The sequence below is a fragment of the Cottoperca gobio genome, chromosome 11, assembly GCF_900634415.1.
Source record: "Cottoperca gobio chromosome 11, fCotGob3.1, whole genome shotgun sequence".
Classification (NCBI taxonomy): Eukaryota; Metazoa; Chordata; class Actinopteri; order Perciformes; family Bovichtidae; genus Cottoperca; species Cottoperca gobio.
The window spans coordinates 20,132,131-20,154,598 of NC_041365.1; the positions used below are offsets into that span (position 1 = coordinate 20,132,131).

Here is a 22,468-nt window from a genome sequence, read left to right on the forward strand (position 1 = left end):
CAATGAGGCGTGTGTGTGTGTGTGTCTGCCCTTGTGTGCACCGATCCGGCAGAGCCAAAAGGCACGGAGGTTGGAGGAGACATGGCGAGGAATGAGAAAGTGCTGCAGTGAGCGCTGACAACCCCCCCCCCCGTCCCCCGTCCCCACTACAGGCGGTATTACTGAGCTGGCTCTGCAACGATAATGGTGGACGGCGGTGGAAACGAGCGACAGCCTGGGGGTTGATGCCTCAATGAGCTGTAACCCCCCCCCACACCGATGCAAAGAAGGGATTTTGCAGAAGAAGGTCGGAGGTCAACCTGCTGCTGGCGGAGAAATGGACTCTGGATGACTTTTAATACACAACGTCAAGTTTCATAAAGTGAGAAACAAAGATGATGCTGAGCTCCTCTAACTGCAGATATCACTTCTAATGTTTTAACTTCTCCCCAATTGTATTTCGGTGGGTTTTAAACAAAACATTTGTTAGAAAATATGATGTCTTGATTAATTTGTTATTTTTTTTATTATCAGATTTTACTGTGTTTTTTTTATTGTCTTTCATTTTCTGTAAATTATTTTTGTGCTTGATTTAATTTAATTGATTTTTAAACTTTATTTTTGAATTGTGCATCAACATTTATTATTTAAACTTGTATTGATATATTACAATTGAAGGTTTTAATCTTAAACACTTCAAAGATCCAGATCACAGCTGCTGGTTATTCAAGAAGAGTGAAGATTTATAGAAAGCTCAGCAGCTAAAGACTAAAGAGCTGCGAGCTGACAGGACATCTCGTAAAGGAGAGGAGAGAAGATGCTGAGAGGGATCATATCACAAGGAGGTGACCAAGGATCTTCTCCCACTGGTTATATTTCTACAGCTGACAGCCTCTGGGCCGCTGCTCTTCAATTCAGATAATAAGATACAAACACTTGCATCCAACCCATTCTGTTCAATAGCATCTCCCACTGAAGGACTGACAGTCAAACCTTCCATTCAGATTCATATTAATACCATATTAATATGCTGCGTCTCATCACAACTCATCAGATCGAAGATTGAGTGGCAGAAAGGTCGCGGCTGTTCGCCGGTACACGGGATCGCTCCTTCTTTCTTCAGATGGAGGAATAGAAAGTTGGTGAGGCATGCTGTTTATGCAAAGCACTGACCATTACAGCCTGATCATTCTCAGCTCAAGGTGGTTAAATAAAAACAGCCACCGAGGAATAATTGGAGGTTGAATTAGTCATTTCTTGCAGACTTAATGTGCATGGTGGAGCATACTGATGAACGCATCTTACATTCACAGAGATCCAAAAGAGCAAACAGCGTCTGTGTAGCTGTTCGCCACTGTGACCTCACTGCTTATGCAAAGATTTCATTGGCTGTATGGCAGGGGTCTTCAACGTTTTACAGGGGGAGGGGGGGGTGCTGTTGGAGTTCTGTGCAAGGAGGGGTGCTGTTGGAGTTCTGTGCGAGGGGGGGTGCTGTTGGAGTTCTGTGCGAGGAGGGGTGCTGTTGGAGTTCTGTGCGAGAGGGGGGTGCTGTTGGAGTTCTGTGCGAGGAGGGGTGCTGTTGGAGTTCTTTGCGAGAGGGGTGCTGTTGGAGTTCTGTGCGAGGGGAGGTGCTGTTGGAGTTCTGTGCGAGGGGGGGTGCTGTTGGAGTTCTGTGCGAGGAGGGGTGCTGTTGGAGTTCTGTGCGAGAGGGGTGCTGTTGGAGTTCTGTGCGAGAGGGGTGCTGTTGGAGTTCTGTGCGAGAGGGGGGTGCTGTTGGAGTTCTGTGCGAGGAGGGGTGCTGTTGGAGTTCTTTGCGAGAGGGGTGCTGTTGGAGTTCTGTGCGAGGGGAGGTGCTGTTGGAGTTCTGTGCGAGGGGGGGTGCTGTTGGAGTTCTGTGCGAGGAGGGGTGCTGTTGGAGTTCTGTGCGAGAGGGGTGCTGTTGGAGTTCTGTGCGAGGGGGGGGTGCTGTTGGAGTTCTGTGCGAGGGGGGGTGCTGTTGGAGTTCTATGCAAGGGGGAGTGGGGGAGGATGTGAATGTGCAAAAAAAGTCAAATAAAAAAATATTTTTTTATTAAAGCAAAACAATAATTATATATTTGTTTTTATCTACAAACTATTTTGCGACCCCCCTGCAGTACGTCGCGGACCCCCTGTTGAAGACCTATGCTGTACAACAAGTTCTCCATCTACGTTGACAGATCTAAAAGATTTGGCATATTAATACAAAAATAGGGGGTGCGTTCACCAAACGCAGAAATATAAAATATAAAAGAAGAAGACAGGATTAGTTAAAGCACTACTGAGCTTTTATAATCTTTAAATGTTTGTATCTCTAATCGTTATTTAAATATTAGCCAAATACCAAAATTACATTTAAAACGCTGTTAACTTTGAAAAGGTGCTCTTTGTGCGGTGTCATTTTTTATGCTTTAAATTGGCTTCATTATGTTTCACAAAAGCAGAACTCTAAATGTGAGTTTTGTTTGCTATGCCAGGAAAATCTGGAAGAATTTACCAGAGAAGAAAGACACAGAAGCTCTACATCTAAAGAACATCAGTGCGAAGTGTCGCCATGTTGGGCTCCTGAACATCAAAGTGATGGTTCACTTTCTTCCCTTCTCTATTAAAGACCATCAAGGGGATGAAGACCTTGTGAAAGATGTCCGTGGATGATACGAGAAGATGAAAGCAGCACTCGTCCCATTTGTTCCTCTCGTCGCTCCACAACCCAAACTTACTGCTCAAACAAAACCAACGACATCTTACCAACGGTTACTGTCGACGGGAGGTCATGGGGAATTTATATTATTGTGTATTCTACTCATACAATTCAAACATGTTGTCGGCCTTGTGGAGGATTTTCAGTTTCAGAGGAAGATTATAATTTACACTAAAGGTGTTTTGATGTACTTTACTTTATTTGAACTGTTCTGAGTTAACAGTGATGTCAGTTAGATTGAGTTAGGGCCGAGCTCTTAAATACATACATGTTAGCCTTTCTTATCCTCGGGGTGCATAAACTTCTTTCTAGAATATCGTATCGGTGATAAAAAGCTGCCAATTATTGGTATAAATCCATATTAAAACTTCTTACGTGGCTGAACCACATGGTGGAAACAGCTTCCTGTTGCTGTCCACATGCTCCGCTCATATGGAATTGTAGAAACTATTAAATCCCCTGTTCAAGCTGCTGTACGCCTCCCCATGCATGAAGGTGTTTCTATTTCTGCAGCCATGAAATAGCTCAATGGAAACAATTAAAAACCTTTTGTTGTCGGAGGAAAGTGTGCGTGATTGACAGGGTCGTTTCTGTTACTGTCGGACTGAAGCCTCAGCGTCACCGGGCCCGGGTGAAGACTCTGGAAAACATCTTGTGCCTGACACCTCATTCATCATGGAACGGGAAAGAAATATGAAACGACAGGGCCAGCTGATGTCGGGAGAGGATGAGTCGAAGAGACAAGCGCAATATGGTTCAGCAGACGGAGATGGAGTCGGCGGTTCTGATTCTCTCGCTGTGCAAAATCCTACCCGAGTCTGAATCCTCCGCGCGTACGCCGGGTCTGTGTCGAAAGAAGTGATCGGCATGTTTCCGAAAACTAAGCCCCTCGGTGAATTCTGTATCCTCTTGCATCTTCGAGGGATCTGCAGAAATACTGTTTTGCATACGCGGATCTTCTGATAATTAATCCATATGTTCGTCAGCGCTCAAGAAGAATCTGCACAGGATAAAAGTGCAGATTGGTGGAGTCAAAGCCGACGGCTGAGTCAATAGGGCATGTCAGTCAAAGGGGGGGGGAAAGACATGTAAGTCTATATATACACATGTGCGCTTGTTACCAGGACTTGACATTGTTTGCCTCAGAGGCACAATGTGTCATATTCTATCAGTTTCTAGATCTTTTTTTTAATCAATTATACAACTGGTACACTATGTTTCCTGACCTCTACTTAAGTCCTGATGTCGAACATCGACTTTCAGGTGATATCACTAACAAATCTCTCTCTGCACCTTGGGGAATTATATTACAATAACAGACTTGAAAAGATCATTAAGATTAAGACAAATGAGCTAAAATTGTAAATACAAGCTTTAATCTGAGAACTGTTTGATCAGATGTTGTTGAACCCTTCACCCAGCTTGAGTCGTCTCCTCTGGACGGTGGCGGAAGAAGTATTTCACATCCTTTACTTAAATAAAAGTTCCAGTTCAACACTGTAAAAACACTCCAAGTAAACGTACTTGCTCTGCAGAGACTGATGTATTAATGACGTTGTTAGATGTGCTGTGTAAGCAGCTTTTTACTGGTGAAGCTTGTTTTAACTAACTTCATAAACTAAAGTTTATCCAGCGGTTTCCAGTCTAGCGGTCAAAACATCAATCTGAGGGGTCGGGACACCATTAATCATTTGTTCAGACTGTTCCCTAATCTTTGCTTTTGGGAAATAATGAAGCGTTTAATTTCTCTTGGCCTCAAAAACACTTATTGAAATGATCCCATTTAGAGGGGAAATTTAATTGAAGTGCAAACAACTCAAAGATATTTTAAATGAGACAAGTTGACCGAACCAGAACCTGCTTTTTATATATATAAGCCCCCAAAAAAGCCAGAAACCAACTGGTTTAACCTGCAACATGTTGGATTTTATAAGCTTGTGATGTGAATGTAAAGTCTTAGTAACTATTATCTGTAAAAAGTACAATATTTACCTTTTGAGTAGAAATATAAAGCTGCATAAACACTCAAGCACCTCACATCTGTACTTAGTTACATTCCACCTCTGCCCATGGAGGATCTTTCTGATTTAAGGTTTGTTTTGTGGTTTATTTTAAGAAATAACCAAAATGACAGAAAAGACCAGAGTCTCCTCTATCACTACATATATAACATGTTTGTTTTCATGGAACCTTTCATAGTACTTATAGTCGGGCGAAGTTCTCCAACGTGTGCAGTAAGTGTTCCACAGCCAGAGCAGTGGGCGGTAAATGGATAACCAGCAGGGGACGAGAGATTTAAATCTCTTTCAAGAGACTCCTGAAAATATTAAAATGGCAGCACGATTATATGTATTATATTCTTTTCTTTGGCAGACATTCATTTATCCTCTGGTGTGATTTGTTCATTATCTTAAAGTATCACAGACAGTGGTGTAGGTCAAGCTCATTTAAAACGATGAAACTTTTATTCAACACGGCCAAACTAGACATTTGAAGTTAATTTGAAGTATAAATTTACATTAAGTGGCTCCACTAGAATTGTACACGGAAAGAAAGTTCCAGATATCTTAGCTGCTAAAGTCAGTCGAACAGGTGGAGAGAAGATAATGTTGTCGGGAAACAGGCTCTGTAGTGAGCTAACGTGCTAACGTGCTAATGAATTTTGGTCGAGCTACGCCGGAGAATATTTGGTTAAAACAGATCTGTGATGCCGTTTTGTTCTCTGTGAGGTCTGCTGGACGAGATGTAATGTAGCCCTGGTGTGTTTCATGTGGATTGAGCTCTGTGCCAGACTCCCTTCAAATAAACTAGGTTTTTAAATAAACATTGTCGTCAGCAAACCGGTGAATACGGTAACTTTGGCGTCCAGTTAACACACCAGCCATCATCGTCTCCTAGTCTTCTTCACCACTGTTTTGGAAAGAAGGAAATAACGGGACTAACATGCGAACTAGCTTTAAAAGCGACATATTTTAGTTTTTAATTAGAGCAGTGGATCTTATTTATGCCGGAAAAGTGACTGATTTAAAGAACAGTAACATTTTGAGTGGTGTAATATGAGCTCCACTGCTAATCCTTTAACATATAGAGGTAAATAAAACCGTGTCTCAACTTTTTTAGAGCGTTGTAAAGGGATCTTTGTTGTGGTTACAAAATGCTGAAAGCTCCTAGCAGCTAACTTGTGCACAGGAAGGATTATTTGGAGTGAGCTGAGTGATGTGCTGTTTGGCTCTGTCTGAAAAGATCCCTTTTCCACCCCCTAATTCCCTTCAAATAATAACATTCTACCCCTGTGGAGAATGGCCTATGAGTCACCAGCAGTGCACCTCCGCTCGTGGCGAAGGTGCACCGGAGAGACGGCGCTGACAGGAATCATAATTTGCCTCTTTCCTGTGAAACGACAAGCTGAGCGCGAGGGAGAAAGGCGGAGGTGATCTACATCAGAAGGGTGTGATGTTTGTGCTCGTGTGTGCAGGTACAGTATGTCTGCAGGTCAGGGGGAAATGGAAAAACAGCAGGGACACACGTACTAATTTGGGACAAAAAAACAGATCACCTCACCACACTGTCCGAAAGCAATCAGATCGTTCTCTTGCGGTCACTTCCTGACCAGTGAATACGATGCTTATACTTTATTTAATCTCAATAACCCACATCCCGATCTGTTGCATTTAAATTGATACCCAGTCCAATGTGATATTTAGACTTTCCTTCATGATAGAGATGCATATTGCATGCTTGGCCTAAAGAAGGCGTAACTGCATATTATTGTCCATTAGTACGTTGTATGATCTCAGAGGGATTTGTCTCACACTGGATTTGTCGCAGCAGTATGGTTTGGGCACAATTTGGACCACCTGCCTACATTCTCTCTCGAGTTTATAGGTGTGTATATAGTGTTGCCAATTTGGCGACTTTCGCGCTAAATCTGGCGACTTTCTATTTTGAGGAGTGACGGCGTCTTTCAATGGCAAAAAAAAAAAAAAAAAAACAAGAATCAACAGGAGAAAGTTCATTTGTAGTTCTAAACATATTTAGGGTGTTTTTTTACACACTTTTTGTCTCCCAGAACGTTATTCTTCTCTCCTACAGCGTCCATTACAATTACATGCAAATTGACGATTATGCAAATTAGGCGATGACATAATTTAGCGACTATTAGGTATCGGCATCTATCTTCCTGTAGAAAGAGAAAGCTTCCACTCACCTCTGGCACTCGCTGCCATGTAGAACCAGGTCCTGGTTGTTCTTGGCGCTGACCGTGAGCTCATGCTCTGTCGGGTTGAAGATGTCGAGCAGGAGATGACAATGGCGGGTGCTGTGGACAGACGCAGGAGTGTTTGAATAGACGAAATATTGATATTTAAACATTTGAATTGTTCACTGAAAAACTAAAGAATAAAAGATTTTCAGGCTCGAACTGAAGCACGTTTTAGACAAAGACTTCTTTATGAATTATACACATACATGCCGCCCATATAACCCATGCATAATGACTTGTTTATGTGTGTGTGGGTTAATACTTTATGCATGAAGTTATGATTACTTTCTAAAAATACACGGCCACATACACGCAGCCAATGTATGAGATTAAGAGAAGACGGCGTCTGAGGTGCTCATCAGTCCTTGTCACAACATCAAAGGTGGCGGTGCTTTCATCAGGACATCTCCTGCTTTTCTCATACAGATCATAAGAGGACCAATTTGTGTTTTGATCAGGAGAGATGACAGTGGGCTTTCAAAGAGTTAATTTTAACCCCCAAGTAGGTGTTTTTTTCTGCTCCTTGTTAATGACGGATGAAAGGAATCAGAGGACAGACTGTCCACTGCAGTGTGTTACATTAATACAGTGTACATAGTGTGTGTGGGTGACAATACTCTACATTAAACATAATATCCACACTTTCGTTTTTAAGAGTTTCAATTCATGAAAAGTGATAAAATAAAATATAATCTAAAGCTTTGGCTTCATTATTTATATTTATTTATGTGGTGTTATTGGTGTTGTGCGTATTGTGTTTGCCAGGACTAAATTAATGAATATATTTTTGTTAAAGATACATTAAAAATACATGCATAAACAGATATATACATACAAATACAAGTGAAAACCTATTTAAAAAGATTATTTATCATGTATAGATGCTTTAATATATTTAAAAAATAAATGAAATAAAGTTTTTGTTTATAAATATTGTTCTTCTCACTGCCTGCGCTCGTATTTTGAGTGTAATTAATTTGCCAAAAAATAAAACAAAAGCACAATGAACAAAGTTAAAGATGAATCTGACTGAAGGCATTATTATTGTTTGATTAAAAATAAAAAGAGTCCGTGTGGAGAGCGAAAAAGGCAGAATTGTATGGCTGACATGCTATTAACTGACGATGATTTAGCTTTTTATCCAATTAATCTGCATTAAAACATGAAACAATCCGGTCCTAAACATCTTAACACCGTTGGACTCTGTTTCCATTGAAATATAATAATAATATAATGTATGTCGTGAATACTACACAAGTCCTGGAGTACAAATAAATATCTCACGTCTCACATTCGAGCCAGAACTGTATTTTTAGAACGCCTTCTTTATCACCCCATCGGCGTTTTAGATCTCAGGGTTAATGGAGGCTTAAGTTGAGTTTGCCCAAGTCCCTAATAAACTGCTGTGGCAATTAGAGGAGCATATTTTCCAGAGGCTACTCGTGTTTCTTTAATTGTCTCGTTGTCTTTGTTGGCAACGTGATTAACATGCTGAGTGGGGCGAGGTACTGATTTATAGGCACGGGCCGTTTAGCCGAGGTGATCAATCAGACCACCCAGTTAGGAAACACGGCCTCATTGCTCTTCCACTAAGTACCCAAGATAAAGAGAAGGAAAAGAGCCAGGGATGGAGAAGACAATGGGGAGTTGTACCTTTTGATCAGAGTTAAGCTGGTGGACAACTTCCTTTAACAACTGCTGCTGCTGCAGAAGATGAAGATTCTGCATTTGAACTAAAGGGAACTGAGTCACAACACAGAAGCATTCTGCTGAGCTACTACGCAGGGCAACCAGATCCAAGCTATATAAATAATTCAAAACCACCATCAGGGTTTCACACTATTTGTCTCCATTTCAGTCAGAGAATTTTTTTATCTTTTTTTTAGGAGCCTGAGCGACAAAGTCGTAATGTACAAAGCAAATCATCCTTGAAAAGATATCAGCATGTCTTCCTTTTGTACATTTAATGAAGCACATAATAACTTAATGACGGCGGCACGTGCTGCTTTGGTTGTATGTGTGTAAAGAAGGGATTATTTCCTATCACCACCATGTGTACCTGAGGTTCAGCTGCTGCTGTAACAAAGGAGAGTTAATGAATGTCACTGTCTGACTCTGAACACCAGCACGCTGACAAATGAAGCGTTAGCTCAGCATTTTGCTATTATTGATTTGTAAAGGACCGTGTTGCATGGGAGTGACTCTCTAATCCTGCCACTGCACATTTCCAAGCCAAGACCACGATACACACACACACACACACACACACACACACACACACACACACACACACACACCAGTATGATGTCTGTGTTCCTACGTGAACAGCACACCTGGTTGGATTTAGAGCACTGCCAATGATGGGCTGTTTTCATAGCTAGTGATAATTGCTGGTTTGTCAGCATGTGAAATAATGAATCAAAATCAAATCAGAGGTAGTTACTCACTAAAGGGCCAGTTCACCAAAAACAGTGTTTCGCCACGCAGATAGATTTGGATCTGCCCAGTTTTAAGATATATTTCTGCTGTATTTAACAATAGTAGAGAAGGAAATTAAAAGTGTTCAAAGCATTCTAAAATGAAAGAATTACATTTGTGTTCTTTTGGTTTTTACTCCAATAACCGTCTTTTAAAGGTTTTCATTGGGCCTATTTCTTCAAAAGAAATTTACAAACATCAGATGAGTGGAGGGTTTCCTTTATGTAGGAGCTGCAAAGTGTTAGAATTAGACAAGATGCACTTTCAAGAAAACACATCAGAGCATCAGTTTATTTCCCCCAGTAGAGCGATGTACTTTACCAGGACTACATCATGTTGAGCGAGTGGTGTTTTTCAGAAAAAAGACACCATAGAAGAAGACGTACAGAACACAGGCGGGTATGGGAGAGGCTTCGAGAGACAAAGAGAGGCAAAGAGAGACAAAGAGAGACAAAGAGAGGCAAAGAGAGGCAAAGAGAGACAGAGAGAGAAAAAGAGAGATAGAGAGAGACAAAGAGAGACAAAGAGAGACAAAGAGAGACACAGAGAGAAAAGAGAGACAGAGAGAGACAAAGAGAGACAAAGAGAGACAAAGAGAGACAAAGAGAGACAAAGAGAGGCAAAGAGAGACAAAGAGAGACAAAGAGAGGCAAAGATAGACAAAGAGAGACAAAGAGAGGCAAAGAGAGACAAAGAGAGACAAAGAGAGGCAAAGAGAGACAGAAAGAGACAAAGAGAGACAAAGAGAGGCAAAGAGAGACAAAGAGAGGCAAAGAGAGGCAAAGAGAGACAAAGAGAGACAAAGAGAGACAAAGAGAGACAAAGAGAGGCAAATGAGAGACAAAGAGAGACAAAGAGAGGCAAAGAGAGACAAGAGAGACAAAGAGAGACAAAGAGAGCAAAGAGAGAGACAAAGAGAGACAAAGAAAGAGGTCAAAGAGAGACAGAGAGAGACAAAGAGAGACAAAGAGAGACAAAGAGAGGCAAAGAGAGACAAAGAGAGGCAAAGAGAGGTCAAAGAGAGGCAAATAGAGACAGGCAATAGAGACAAGAAGCAAGAGAGACAAAGAGACAAATAGAGACAAAGAGAGACAAAGAAAGAGAGCCAAAGAGAGACAAAGAGAGGCAAAGAGAGACAGAGAGAGGCAAAGAGAGACAAGAGAAGGCAAAGAGAGGCCAAAGAGAGACAGAGAGAGGCAAAAGAGAGACAAGAGAGGCAAAGAGAGTCAAAGAGAGACAAAGAGAGGACAGAGAGAGACAAGAGAGACAAAGAGAGGACAAAGAGAGGCAAAGAGAGCAAAGAGAGACCAGAGAGAGAAAAGAGAGACGAGAGAGAGACAAAGACGAGATACAAAGAGAGACAAAGAGAGACAGAGAGAGGACAAAGAGAGACAGAGAGAGGACACAGAGAGGAAAAAGAGAGGAGACAGAGAGAGACAAAGAGAGACAAAGAGAGAAAAAGAGAGACAGAGAGAGACAAAGAGAGACAAAGAGAGACAAAGAGAGACAAAGAGAGGCAAAGAGAGACAAAGAGAGACAAAGAGAGACAAAGAGAGGCAAAGAGAGACAAAGAGAGGCAAAGAGAGGCCAAGAGAGACAAAGAGAGCAAAGAGAGACAAAGAGAGCACACAAGAGAGGCAAAGAGAGACAAAGAGCCAAAGAGAGACAAAGAGAGCAAAGAGAGACAAAGAGAGACAAAGAGAGACAAAGAGAGGACAAAGAGAGACAAAGAGAGACAAAGAGAGACAAAGAGAGGCCAAAGAGAGACAAAGAGAGACAAAGAGAGGCAAAGAGAGAGACAAAGAGAGACAAAGAGAGACAAAGAGAGGCAGAAGAGAGACAAAGAGAGACAAAGAGAGACAAAAGAGAGACAAAGAGAGACAAAGAGAGCAAAGAGAGGACCAAAGAGAGGCAAGAGACAAGAGAGCAAAGAGGCAAGAGAGGCAAAGAGCGACAAAGAGAGACAAAGAGAGGCAAAGAGAGACAAAGAGAGACAAAGAGAGACAAAGGAGAGCCAAAGAGAGACAAGAGAGACAAAGAGAGGCAAAGAGAGACAAGAGAGGACAAAGAGAGACAAAGAGAGGACAAAGAGAGACAAAGAGAGACAAAGAGAGGACAAAGAGAGACAAGAGAGGCAAAGAGAGACAGAGAGAGACAAAGAGAGGACAAAGAGAGACAAAGAGAGACAAAGAGAGACAAAAGAGAGACAAAGAGAGACAAAGAGAGACAAAGAGAGGCAAAGAGAGGCAAAGAGAGGACAAAGAGAGACAAAGAGAGGCAAAGAGAGACAAAGAGAGACAAAGAGAGGCAAAGAGAGGCAAAGAGAGACAAGAGGAGACAAAGAGAGACAAAGAAGAGGCAAAGAGAGGACAAAGAGAGACAAAGAGAGGACAAAGAGAGACAAAGAGAGACAAAGAGAGACAAAGAGAGGCAAAGAGAGACAAGAGAGAGACAAAAGAGAGACAAAGAGAGGACAAGAGAGAACAAAGAGAGACAAAGAGAGACAGAGAGAGGACCAAAGAGAGACAAAGAGAGGCAAAGAGAGGACAAGAGAGACAAAGAGAGGACAAAGAGAGGCAAAAGAGAGACAGAGAGAGAGGCAAGAGAGCAAAGAGAGACAAGAGAGGCAAGAGAGACAGAGAGAGAGGACAAAGAGAGGCAAGAGAGAACAAGAAAGAGAGGCAAAGAGAGACAAAGAGAGACAGAGAGAGACAGAGAGAGACAAGAGAGAGAACAGAGAGAGACAAAGAGAGGCAAAGAGAGACAAGAGAGAGACAGAGAGAGACAGAGAGAGCAGAGAGAGACAAGAGAGACAGAGAGAGACAAAGAGAGACAAAGAGAGACAAAGAGAGACAGAGAGAGGCAAAGAGAGACAGAGAGAGACAGAGAGAGACAAAGAGAGACAGAGAGAGACAAAGAGAGACAGAGAGAGGCAAAGAGAGACAAGAGAGAGACAAAGAGAGACAAAGAGAGACAGAGAGAGCAAAGAGAGACACAGAGAGACAGAGAGAGACAAGAGAGACAAGAGAGACAAGAGAGGCAGAGAGAGACAAGAGAGACAAAGAGAGACAAGAGAGACAAAGAGAGACAGAGAGAGACAAAGAGAGAAGAGAGAGACGAGAGAGGCAGAGACAGAGACAGAGAGAGGCAAAGAGAGACAAAGAGAGGCAAGAGAGAGACAAAGAGAGGCAAAGAGAGACAAAGAGAGACAGAGAGAGACTTGGAGGGAAGGAGTGAAAGTCGCCACGAGACACAATAGAAAGGAGGAAGAAAACAAACTGAGAAACAACGAGACAGAGAAGAGAGACATTTAAAGAAAGAGTAGAAAGTCCACCAAGAGAGTTTTAAGAAATACTTCTTTAAATATACATATTTTAAATATATGTGTGGTGTTATGGTGCATTATACAGACAGGTGTAAAACTAAAACACGATTTAAACGTCATATTACTTCATGTGTAATAAGTCATTTAGTTGAAGTGTCAGAGAGAGTAGAAAGTCTGTTGTCCTCTCACATATCAGGCTTTGGTCTGATATTTGCAGCCTGAATGTCGTAGCGTAGACATACATTGTGCAAAAACAAAACTTTGATCATCACCCAGCCGTAGGTCTAAGACTTTGTTCCACCACACGGTATAAACAGAACACGGGGTGACATGAGGTTGAGAGATATAGAGGCAGAAACAGAGTCAGGTGAAGAGGCAGGAGGATGGAGGCGGTGAAAGGTCGGCACGGAACACGAGAAGGAGAAAAATGTAATAAGATATTTGCAGCCTGGTACAAAAAGCGCTTGTGGTCTCTAGAGCTAATTTCCCAATTCATGACACAATGTGCGGGGGGGGGGGTGTATATAACGCTAAGTTACGCATTACGCAATTAGGGGCATAGCAGCTTTGAGTGACAGTTGTGTGTGCTATCGTATTTCATGTTACGTACGTAAAAAAACGCGGTTAACGTACGTAGGCTACTTATGTAGGTTTCCAAAACACAGGACGTCGACTTATTTTAAGTCACGTTAACTGAAGCATCACAACGATAGAACTGAAAACATCCAAAATTATGTTTGTTTTCATTTATTCCAGCAGTGCACTGCAATTTTGGTACAAAGATCCACCACATTGGATGGCAGCTGCCGGCTCAGATCGTGTCCACAGTGCACGCAGAGCAGCACGCGCGACTTAACTGCGTCTGTGTCCCTTTAGCTGGCGATGGCACAAACACCAAACACCTGAACATCTGTATTCATGTTGATCTCGGCTGTTTTCACCATGCATTCTTCAACCAAGTGACACTTCTAATTGCACTGTTATTTATTCTGATTTATTGTAATTATGGAAAGTGATAATAAAGATTAATATTGGATCCTTCCAGCATCTGTCATCCACAACAGCTGGCATGGATGAAGGCCTCCCCTGCAGGTGAGGGGTGTGATCCATCTCCACTCACTAATTGGAGCGATGCACATTGTCAAAGCCTGATTATACACATCTCCAGCCACTGGTTACCTTGATTAAATCTTACATAACCGGCAGCAGGCAGGCGCTAAATGACTGTGCACACTTTGATATGCGTCACAGCCTTGCATGGTCTGCAGGTAGAAATCATCAGGAGGGTCGGAGACAGTGACGTCCTTAAACACACGGGACACTCGTTTTCATGAGAAACCTGTGCATCAAGATCTCTGCCAGGCGTAAGGCTGCGGGGAGATAACGTGCGTCCGTCTCAAACACCGACATCCATAGAAAACTTTGGTCCCATTTTGAAACGGAGCATCTGCAGATTAGTTCCATGCACTTTAAGTTGAGGTCGACTAAAGTTAGACACAATACGAGATTTAAACAATCCTTGTTTTTGTTGTCTTGAATGTAAGGGAGCCGGGAGGGACAATGGAGTCAGATAGAACTCGTCTTTGTGTGGGAGAGGGAGACACAACTGGTTTACTTTTCTAGTTTCACTCTGATATAGTTTGATAAAGACGTGTTATTTGGGATAAGAAACTGGTGAATGTCTGAGTACGACAAGCAAAAAAAGAGAGTAAGGGAGGAGAAGTTAGATGAGATGATGGTGCTGCAGAGAGAGACGCACACACGATGAAGAACTGGGGAGAAAGAGAGCTACAGATCAGCAGAAGTAGAGAAAGAGAGTCAGAGATACTGGAGAGAGACAGTAAAAGATAGAATGCAACGAAAAAGAAAAAGAACGAGGAGGAGGATGAGCGAGAGAGAACATGCGAGCATTACAGTGAGACGTTCTTCTTCATCTCTTCGGACGTAAGGAGACCACATGTAAATCACACACCAGTAATGGCTGAACAGAAGGAGCACACAAACAGATCGAAAGGATAAGTTGCTGTATTATTAAGCAATTTCATACAACCGCTTCTAAATTCTCTTTTAACTTGGAGCCAAGAAGAAATTCAATAGTACTTATCGCAACAAGTAAAGTGTGTTACAGGACTTTAATATTTATCCCTCCAGGAGAAACAGATTCAGTGTGTACAAAGTATGAGATTATGAAAACTGGATGCTTGTGATTCAATTCTAAAAAAAAGGTTCCTAATGGTGTTGCACGTTCCGCTTCGGGTCAAGAAAAGCGTTTTATTTTATTATATTATTATCAATACAATTTTGAGTTCTCACATATAAGCCTTTGAGAGATCATCGTCAGGGTTTAAGGGATTTATTTTGTTGTTTTTGTGTAATTCTTCACAGATATCACGGATGGCAGAATTAGGAATGGCGGGAAATTATTGGATAGGAGTGTTAAATATCTGAGTTTCATTACAAAACCAAAACATTTGGAGTATTTGACTTTTAAGGAAGATAAACAACAACTTTATTTCATTAGATCTCTCAAATGCTTCACCTAAATAAAAGTCTTAAATATCTTGGGAAAACGTCCTTAAATAATGTACGTAAACTTTCTATTCTATCCCGAATATATCATTTAAGAAATAATGTTTGAATTTTAAGTCCAGATGGAGATTTTTCTACATTATGTATGGTCTCTACACACAATCACAAATGTGCCTTAATAAACTTAACAATCTGTACATACACAGAGATGTTTACATGTTGAGATCCACAAACCACCATAAGAAAGTCACTAAATGTTATATTGAGCTACACAAATAAACTGTATTTGACTGAAGGAGACCTGAAGAAAGTCTCCTTTAAACCTCTGCAAAGCCTTCAATTTCAACACATTTCAAATGTGATTTGCTTGAGAGTCAGCGTGACGAGGCCGAGCGGGAGAAGTGAGGTTGCAATGACGGGTGACGGTGTAGCAACCAGTGCAGCTTCTCCATGCTGCATACATACACAGCGATGAGTCAAAGATGGATGGCTTAACCGCAGATATTATTACAGCTAATGATTCACCTCAAGGGGCCGTTACTCGGCTACAATCTGTCTCCCGTGCTTGAAGTATTTTTTCACAAGCGTCGAGAAGCTGAAAAAGTGGAGTGAAGTGAGACACAGACTTATGATCCACTCGATATCCATTCATCGTCCGCCACGATCTGGCCTGTTGGTGAGAAATATCAAGTCCTCGGATTACGAAAGCAATAATGTCATCGTGAGTGTTGCAGTGGTTAAAGAGAAGGTCGAAATATATTCACCGAATCAAAAGCAGCAAAGAAAAGCTACCTTTACATCATATTACAGATAAAACGAGCCTTTAGAATTGAGATGTTTCACCAATTATTGCTTTCCTTTGCTCATCTGGCACTGCAGTGAAGGTTGAGTCGTAATGCTTTTTTATCGAACAATGAACAAATAACAAGGTGACGGTAAAAGGCTCATCAGAACAAAGTGCATTCGACAAATACTGCTTTACCAAACCATTCTGAAGAGAGGAAACTAAAAGCAACAGTGCAGCTGTTCCTGCAGAGCGAGGATCACAGGATTACTTCAGTTGTCACCAGGTATGTGTAGTGATGGACGAGTAGTTCTTGTGAAATAATGTCACTAAAGAACAAAGAGCGCCCAAAGAGCTAAAAAAAAAGAGGAGTTAATACTGAACTCCATCAGGTAGCCAGAGGCTAACGTCCAAGGGAATGCTAATGCTGCTCATATTTTAATCAAATCTTAGAAATGAAAGAAAGACTTTACACTTTATTCCAGCTGCATGTTCAGAGAGTTATTGGCTGCTTTAATCAACCCACCTGTTCATACTGGATGTGAAGCGATACCTTTGTAATCAGGGAGCCAAATAATGTGGTTATTTTCCAGACTTATGGTTGTTGCCTGGACAAAACATCGGTTATAAAGCTAGCTACCACGACGATGTCGGGCAATCTCTCTACAAAGGTGGCCAGTATGGAGCGTCCATATGTCCCACGGTCCCCCACTGACTGCCTCTTGGTCCCCCCTGTGCCACCTCGTTTAAAAGGTCCTGGAATGGGCAACCTGATACCTGAGTGAGGCACATACCACATGGGCACAAATGCTGTGAACAGCGAGTCAACGGTTCGATCCCCGGTTTGCTGGATGTCATTCCCCAACACTCTTTCCACTTTATTACCCAATAGAAATGCAGGATGATTCTGTGTATTACCTGGTAGCAGGGAGGGTGTTGACTCTGGTGAAGAATACAGACGGCTCAATGTCCACATGGACTCCCAAAGACAGCTCCCTGTAGTAGCCCTCCACTTTGCCTGCTCCTCCTGAGTACTTGAAGTTCAGCACTGCTTCCAAAGTCTGTAAAAGGACACAGGTTATAACTGAATGTACATCAAGCTGGTTTAGTACAGTGTGCTATAATGTAGGGCTGATTCAGCACCCCCAAAACAAAGAAAGAATATCTGAGTGTGATTGGGGTCAGAGGAGACAGAGCATGTTGTGTCCTGCGTCGATGAATCAGAAGTCATCATGACAAGATAATAAGTTTACCCCGGCACAATGAAATGGAAGTGAAATGGTGATTCAGCCTGAGGGGTGGGGACGGGTAGGATTGGTGTCTCCAAACAGATGATTCTGAATAAACATGTTTCGCCCCTAAAGCTGTGTGGGAGGAGAGGGCAGCTGTGTGGGAGGAGAGGGCGGCTGGTGGAAGCAGGAGGTGGGATTTGTTGGCGGCGTTCCACAGCAACCGGGGGAAAGTGGACACACAGAATTACTCAGAGGTATTCTGTGGAGGGGGAGGCACAGGAAAAGCAGCCAAGTGGGCGAAGGAAGGGGAAATTGAAAGTGGCAGTTTATGGTGAGAGAGCACTAGCTGACTCAGGCAAAGCGACGTAAAAAGGAGCATCCAAGGTCCCACTTTTCTTCCTATGCGATCTATATCATCTCTCCACATATTGCTGATGGAGGTACTGGCTGTGCCTTTCCAGAACAAATTTCACTGATTCTGTGATTATTTTCACTCTTTGTGGGGGTGCAGAGTGCCAAGTGGAATGATACGGAGCCTGCTGGCTAGACGTCTGGCCTATTACAAGCTAATGACAGAAGCACAGCACACTGAGCGAGAGAGATGGAACGTTAAAGAGGATTATCATCATCATCGTAGACCAAGCCCCTTAATTCTAAATGTCACTTATCTCAAACTGCATGGGCTTTATCTCCCATCCGTGGTATATTTTCCATACATAAAATTGTTTTATATTGATCTAGTATATTCTACGCTAGCAGCTTGTCTCTGTGGAGGTCCGTCGGTCCTCCACTTTGGTCCAGATTGAAAACTAGATGTTTTGCGCTGACATTGTGTACTGAAGTTCATGTTCTCCAGAGGATGAAACCTACTGACGTTGGGGGATCCCCTGAATTTTCCCTTTGAGCCACCATGAAGCTGACATTTTGGGTTTTTAGTAAAAATGTCTCAACAACTATTGGCTGGATCCATGTTCCCCATGATGATTCTTTTATAAATTGGTTGATCACCTGACTCGTCACCTTGCGGAGCGGTTAGAGCGCCGACCATGAACCATCTGGCCGGGATGCTTTGCTGCATGTCTAATAAGAATTTAAAAAATAATAAAAACTAGTGCCATCGACATTTTACTTTGTCCATTTTTTTTAGTTTATGACGAAATACCTTAAGATGTACTTGTGTACTTATATTAGCGAATGTTAGTCGGCTTAAATAGGATGTTAAACATCGTCCCTGAGCCACTAGCATCGCTGCAGGCTCGTAATCCTGTTCACGATACATTTCCCTCATGAACACGACTCTTAGCTTATTGTATTGTAGCTTATTATAAAAGGTATAGTTGAGACACTACGGGTAACTAATGAAATGTATTCTATGACAGACAGCTGACAGTAAGTCTGTTTGATATTATAAAGACACTGAGTTTTCAAAAGAGTTAGACTGATGGAGTATCTCATGACGCTTGATGCAAAGGTTGCAAATTCAAATCCTGAATCCTCTCTGAATTCTCGCCACTCGTCATCCCAGAGGAGCCAGTCTGCTGTGGATACAGAGGAAGAGCTGCAGCCCCACAATGCAAGCAAGCGGCAGACACACGCTGCGCCGGCAACACAATAAAGAGGAACAGCACGTTGATATGGATCTCATCTGAATTGATTCACTGAAGTCTCAGATTGCTGGAGCAAAGACACTGGTTAGAGGCCATTTCCATTAAAGTCTACGTTCTCTCGACAACGTTTGCTTCACTTGTCGTTTTCCTCCTGTTTGTTAACTGATAAGGCTTGTATTTATTATCAACATAGTCCATGAAAAGACAAATATCAACAGGAAGTGTATCAATATAACAATATTGTTTGCGTTGTCAAAGCATGATAGTCCAAAAAACGATTAAAAAAAGATCCGTAACATCAACATATTGCTTTGTAACTAATCACAACCAGTGTAGAACATTTATATATTCTGATATATGTTTATTAGGATTCGTAATACTCAGATACATATGTTGAAAAGCGATGCAAACTCATTTCTCTGTCGAGTGCAGTGTTACAGGCAGGTTCTAACGGCCCCAACATGATGAACAGTGATAGTCTTAGTGACACCAGCAAACAGCGGCCGTTCACCACGATTCCTTTTTCAGCACAGTGCCGACCCCGTGCTCCTCCTATATTCAATCCTCTAACTCGGCTCTCGGCCCCCCCAGGACTCCGTATCAATCACACCGGGCTAAAAATAGGCCGAGCTGTAATGAGCTGTGTTGGGAGCTGGCCAGCAGCAACACACAGCCTGATAACACATGCATTACCTTCACATGCATACAAACAACGTGATTAGTGAGAATACCCAGATTAAGGTAACAGTTCGATTAAGATGTTCACCATCACGGGTAACCAGACTGCATGAGCGCTTTTATGTTCAAGCTGATGTTGTGTAGCTCGTAGCCAACAAGCAAACAGGAAATAGAACGACAGTAGAAAATGGAGGGACATGATATGGGAGTTTATTTTGCACCTTACAACACTTGTTGAAATAAGACAGCTCTTTTCCTTTAAAGACAGCTGTTGGATAACGCTAAATGCTACTGATGCATGCATCTTCACCACTGAATCAATAGATTAAGACAATAAGTAAGTTTATATATAAAGCCCCAAATCATATATTTGTCTAATCTGTAAAGAAAGAAAGAAAAAAACACTCACTATCAGTAGGATTCTCAAAGTTATTATTCTCTGAGTGTGTCAGGGTGAGCTTCACCCTGACACACTCAGAGAATAATAACTCTTGTATTACTATCAGACAGATAAAGGCCTCTTGCCTTTTCCAGGCCTCTCGTCTTGAGAGTCTGACTCACCGGATGTACACTTCGAGTATAAGCCTGCCACTGGCAGCAGTATTTGTTACGAGGCATTCTCCTCCTCTTCTGCTGACCTGTAACCTGGTGGGGTTTGATCTACACAGGTCACCAGAGACAGGACAATCCTTGAACTACTCGACATCCACCATCACGGGTGAAGAGCGTAATCTAAAAAGGGGTATAAAAACGTGAATCCCTTGCTCATACAATGTACTATATATACCAAAATATACAACCCTAACCCTAACCCTGACCTAAACACGACTCTTTGTATGCAGCATGCGGACCTTCTGCAAGCCGTGATGCAACACGCCTCTTTGCAGCGTTCTATTCATCAATAAAGCACAGACACAGATATAGTTGATTAATTATTATTTTGTTGCACAACAAACAATAATAATGAGAACACTACCTGCTTCCAAGCACAACCGCGTAGTGTCCCTCAGACAAAGACAATCTTGCCCCTTATATAGGAGCTGCACGAACCCTGTCGCAACATACATCGATCTACTTCTATTGCCTCAAACTTCATGGCACCAAGGTAATCTATTCCAGACCTTCTGACCTTCTCATGACCTTTGAGATCATGTTGTCAAAAACATGTATTGTTATTTACATATGGTATGGATCTTTATATAGACATTTGTTCATTTCGCTTATCTTAACAGTGTTTGTGCATGTTATGTTCTTTATTTCACATTTTCACTAATCTTATAACCACAATGCAGATTCTGTAGTAATGCGACCGTACTGTACAGCTTCACCGGCTTTACAGTTTACAGCTAAGCACGGGTAGCGGACTCAGTGTTAGGCTTTTACCTTGAATGCCATCATTCAATATTTTTTGCTGTGTCAAAAGAAAGCCTCAGAGGACTATCCCTCACATCCAGCCATACAAACACAGCGTGTGTTTTGACAATAGAGGGGAATTCTGAACGCCACACGCACACGACGGGCGAACAGAACAGAGAAAGAAGGAGGAGGCTGAAGGCTTTTTGAATGTGTGGGCACTGAGATAAAGATCCCATCTTGCAGAGGAGATTATGACGAGGACACATGTCTCCTGACAGGAATACTAAGAACAAGCAGTGACAAGTAGGGACAAGTAGGGACCGGGGGCTCTCAAAGTCGTTCCAGCTTGCGTGGTTTGGTAAGTACCTTTTGTTGGCACTGGGGCGATGACTTCAGGTGTTTCAAACATTTTGAAATATCACTTACATTGGATAAGAATCAATATAGTGAAGTGTAGATTCAATACAGAGGCAGCTCCTTGACAGCTTAGCTTAGCACAAATACTGGAAAGATTTAGATCCAATGAGTTCCAAGTTCTGACGAACATAGAGAACATTTAACTCACATGACTGATCAGCTGTTTCTGCTACTGACGTCTTTACCGGATATATATTTATATTGTCTTTGTTGGACGGCATGAAATATGGCCAATATCAGCTGACATGGAAGAACAATTTAAACAAATTCCTGAAGACCTTTATCCATTTTCTTCTCGTATATTGGTCAAGGCGACTCGTTCCAGTTCATAACCTATTCTACTTCTTCTACTTTGTCTACTGGCGGATTACAGCCACGCGTAAAGAGTAGCTTATACCGCCGACGTCTGAGGAAACTACGCAGCCTAGTTTATTCGCTTCAAACCACATGATGGTAACTAATCTAATTTGTGTTGTTTTTTTGCAGCATTTCAAAAAACCTTTATACTGACAAGGAAATAGGGAGAGTCCAAAGTCAAGAAATCTCAGGCAAGAAACACAAATAAGAAACAACTGGAAGTCATTAAAAATGTATTGGTTCTTGACAATTGAATGGAAACACAAACTTTTTTTATAGAAATAAGACGACTTTGAAAATGTGTTTTAAAGAAAGAACATCGTTGGTTTACAGTTTCTGTATTTTTTAACAGTGATATCACTCGTGTCACAGTAAAGACAATAAGAAGTGTGATAGCTTTGCTTATAGCTCCAAATCTGTGGCTCATATAGGCAAAAGTATACTTTTTTTTGTTTACAGGATTCCTTGAAATTAAACATTTCTTTATCAGTTTAATGCTGCCGCCAGTCCAATTTGCTCTGGAAGAAGACAGGACAAAGAGTGTCTGAAGAGCTGAAACCCAGGCAGAAGGGAAACCATGAGCTGCTGGCGGAGGACGAGATGGGATGAAACCACGTTCTACATTCCTGACTGGAAAATGGGCGTATTGATCTCTCGAAGGGCGGCGAGATGAAGCCTCATCACAGAAAGCTAATAGCAAACTCAACTCACAGTGTGTTTTTGGGACAGTTTGTACTTCATGAGTA

The 22,468-nt window shown here is 42.0% G+C and overlaps 1 protein-coding gene across 3 annotated transcripts in view; it reads right to left on the minus strand.

Moving 5' to 3' along the window:
- Nucleotides 1-22,468, minus strand: part of trappc9 (trafficking protein particle complex subunit 9) — a 169,787-nt gene that overhangs the window by 64,292 nt on the left and 83,027 nt on the right. For 2 of the 3 annotated variants that reach the window (XM_029442845.1, XM_029442844.1), the window contains 2 exons: nucleotides 16,994-17,136; nucleotides 6,906-7,016 (listed from right to left, as the gene is read on the minus strand). In XM_029442845.1, the coding sequence (XP_029298705.1) occupies nucleotides 6,906-7,016; nucleotides 16,994-17,136 (254 nt within the window). Of the gene's footprint in view, nucleotides 1-4,872; nucleotides 5,016-6,905; nucleotides 7,017-16,993; nucleotides 17,137-22,468 lie in introns of those variants that run through there. The other variant, XM_029442846.1, reaches the window with a different exon arrangement.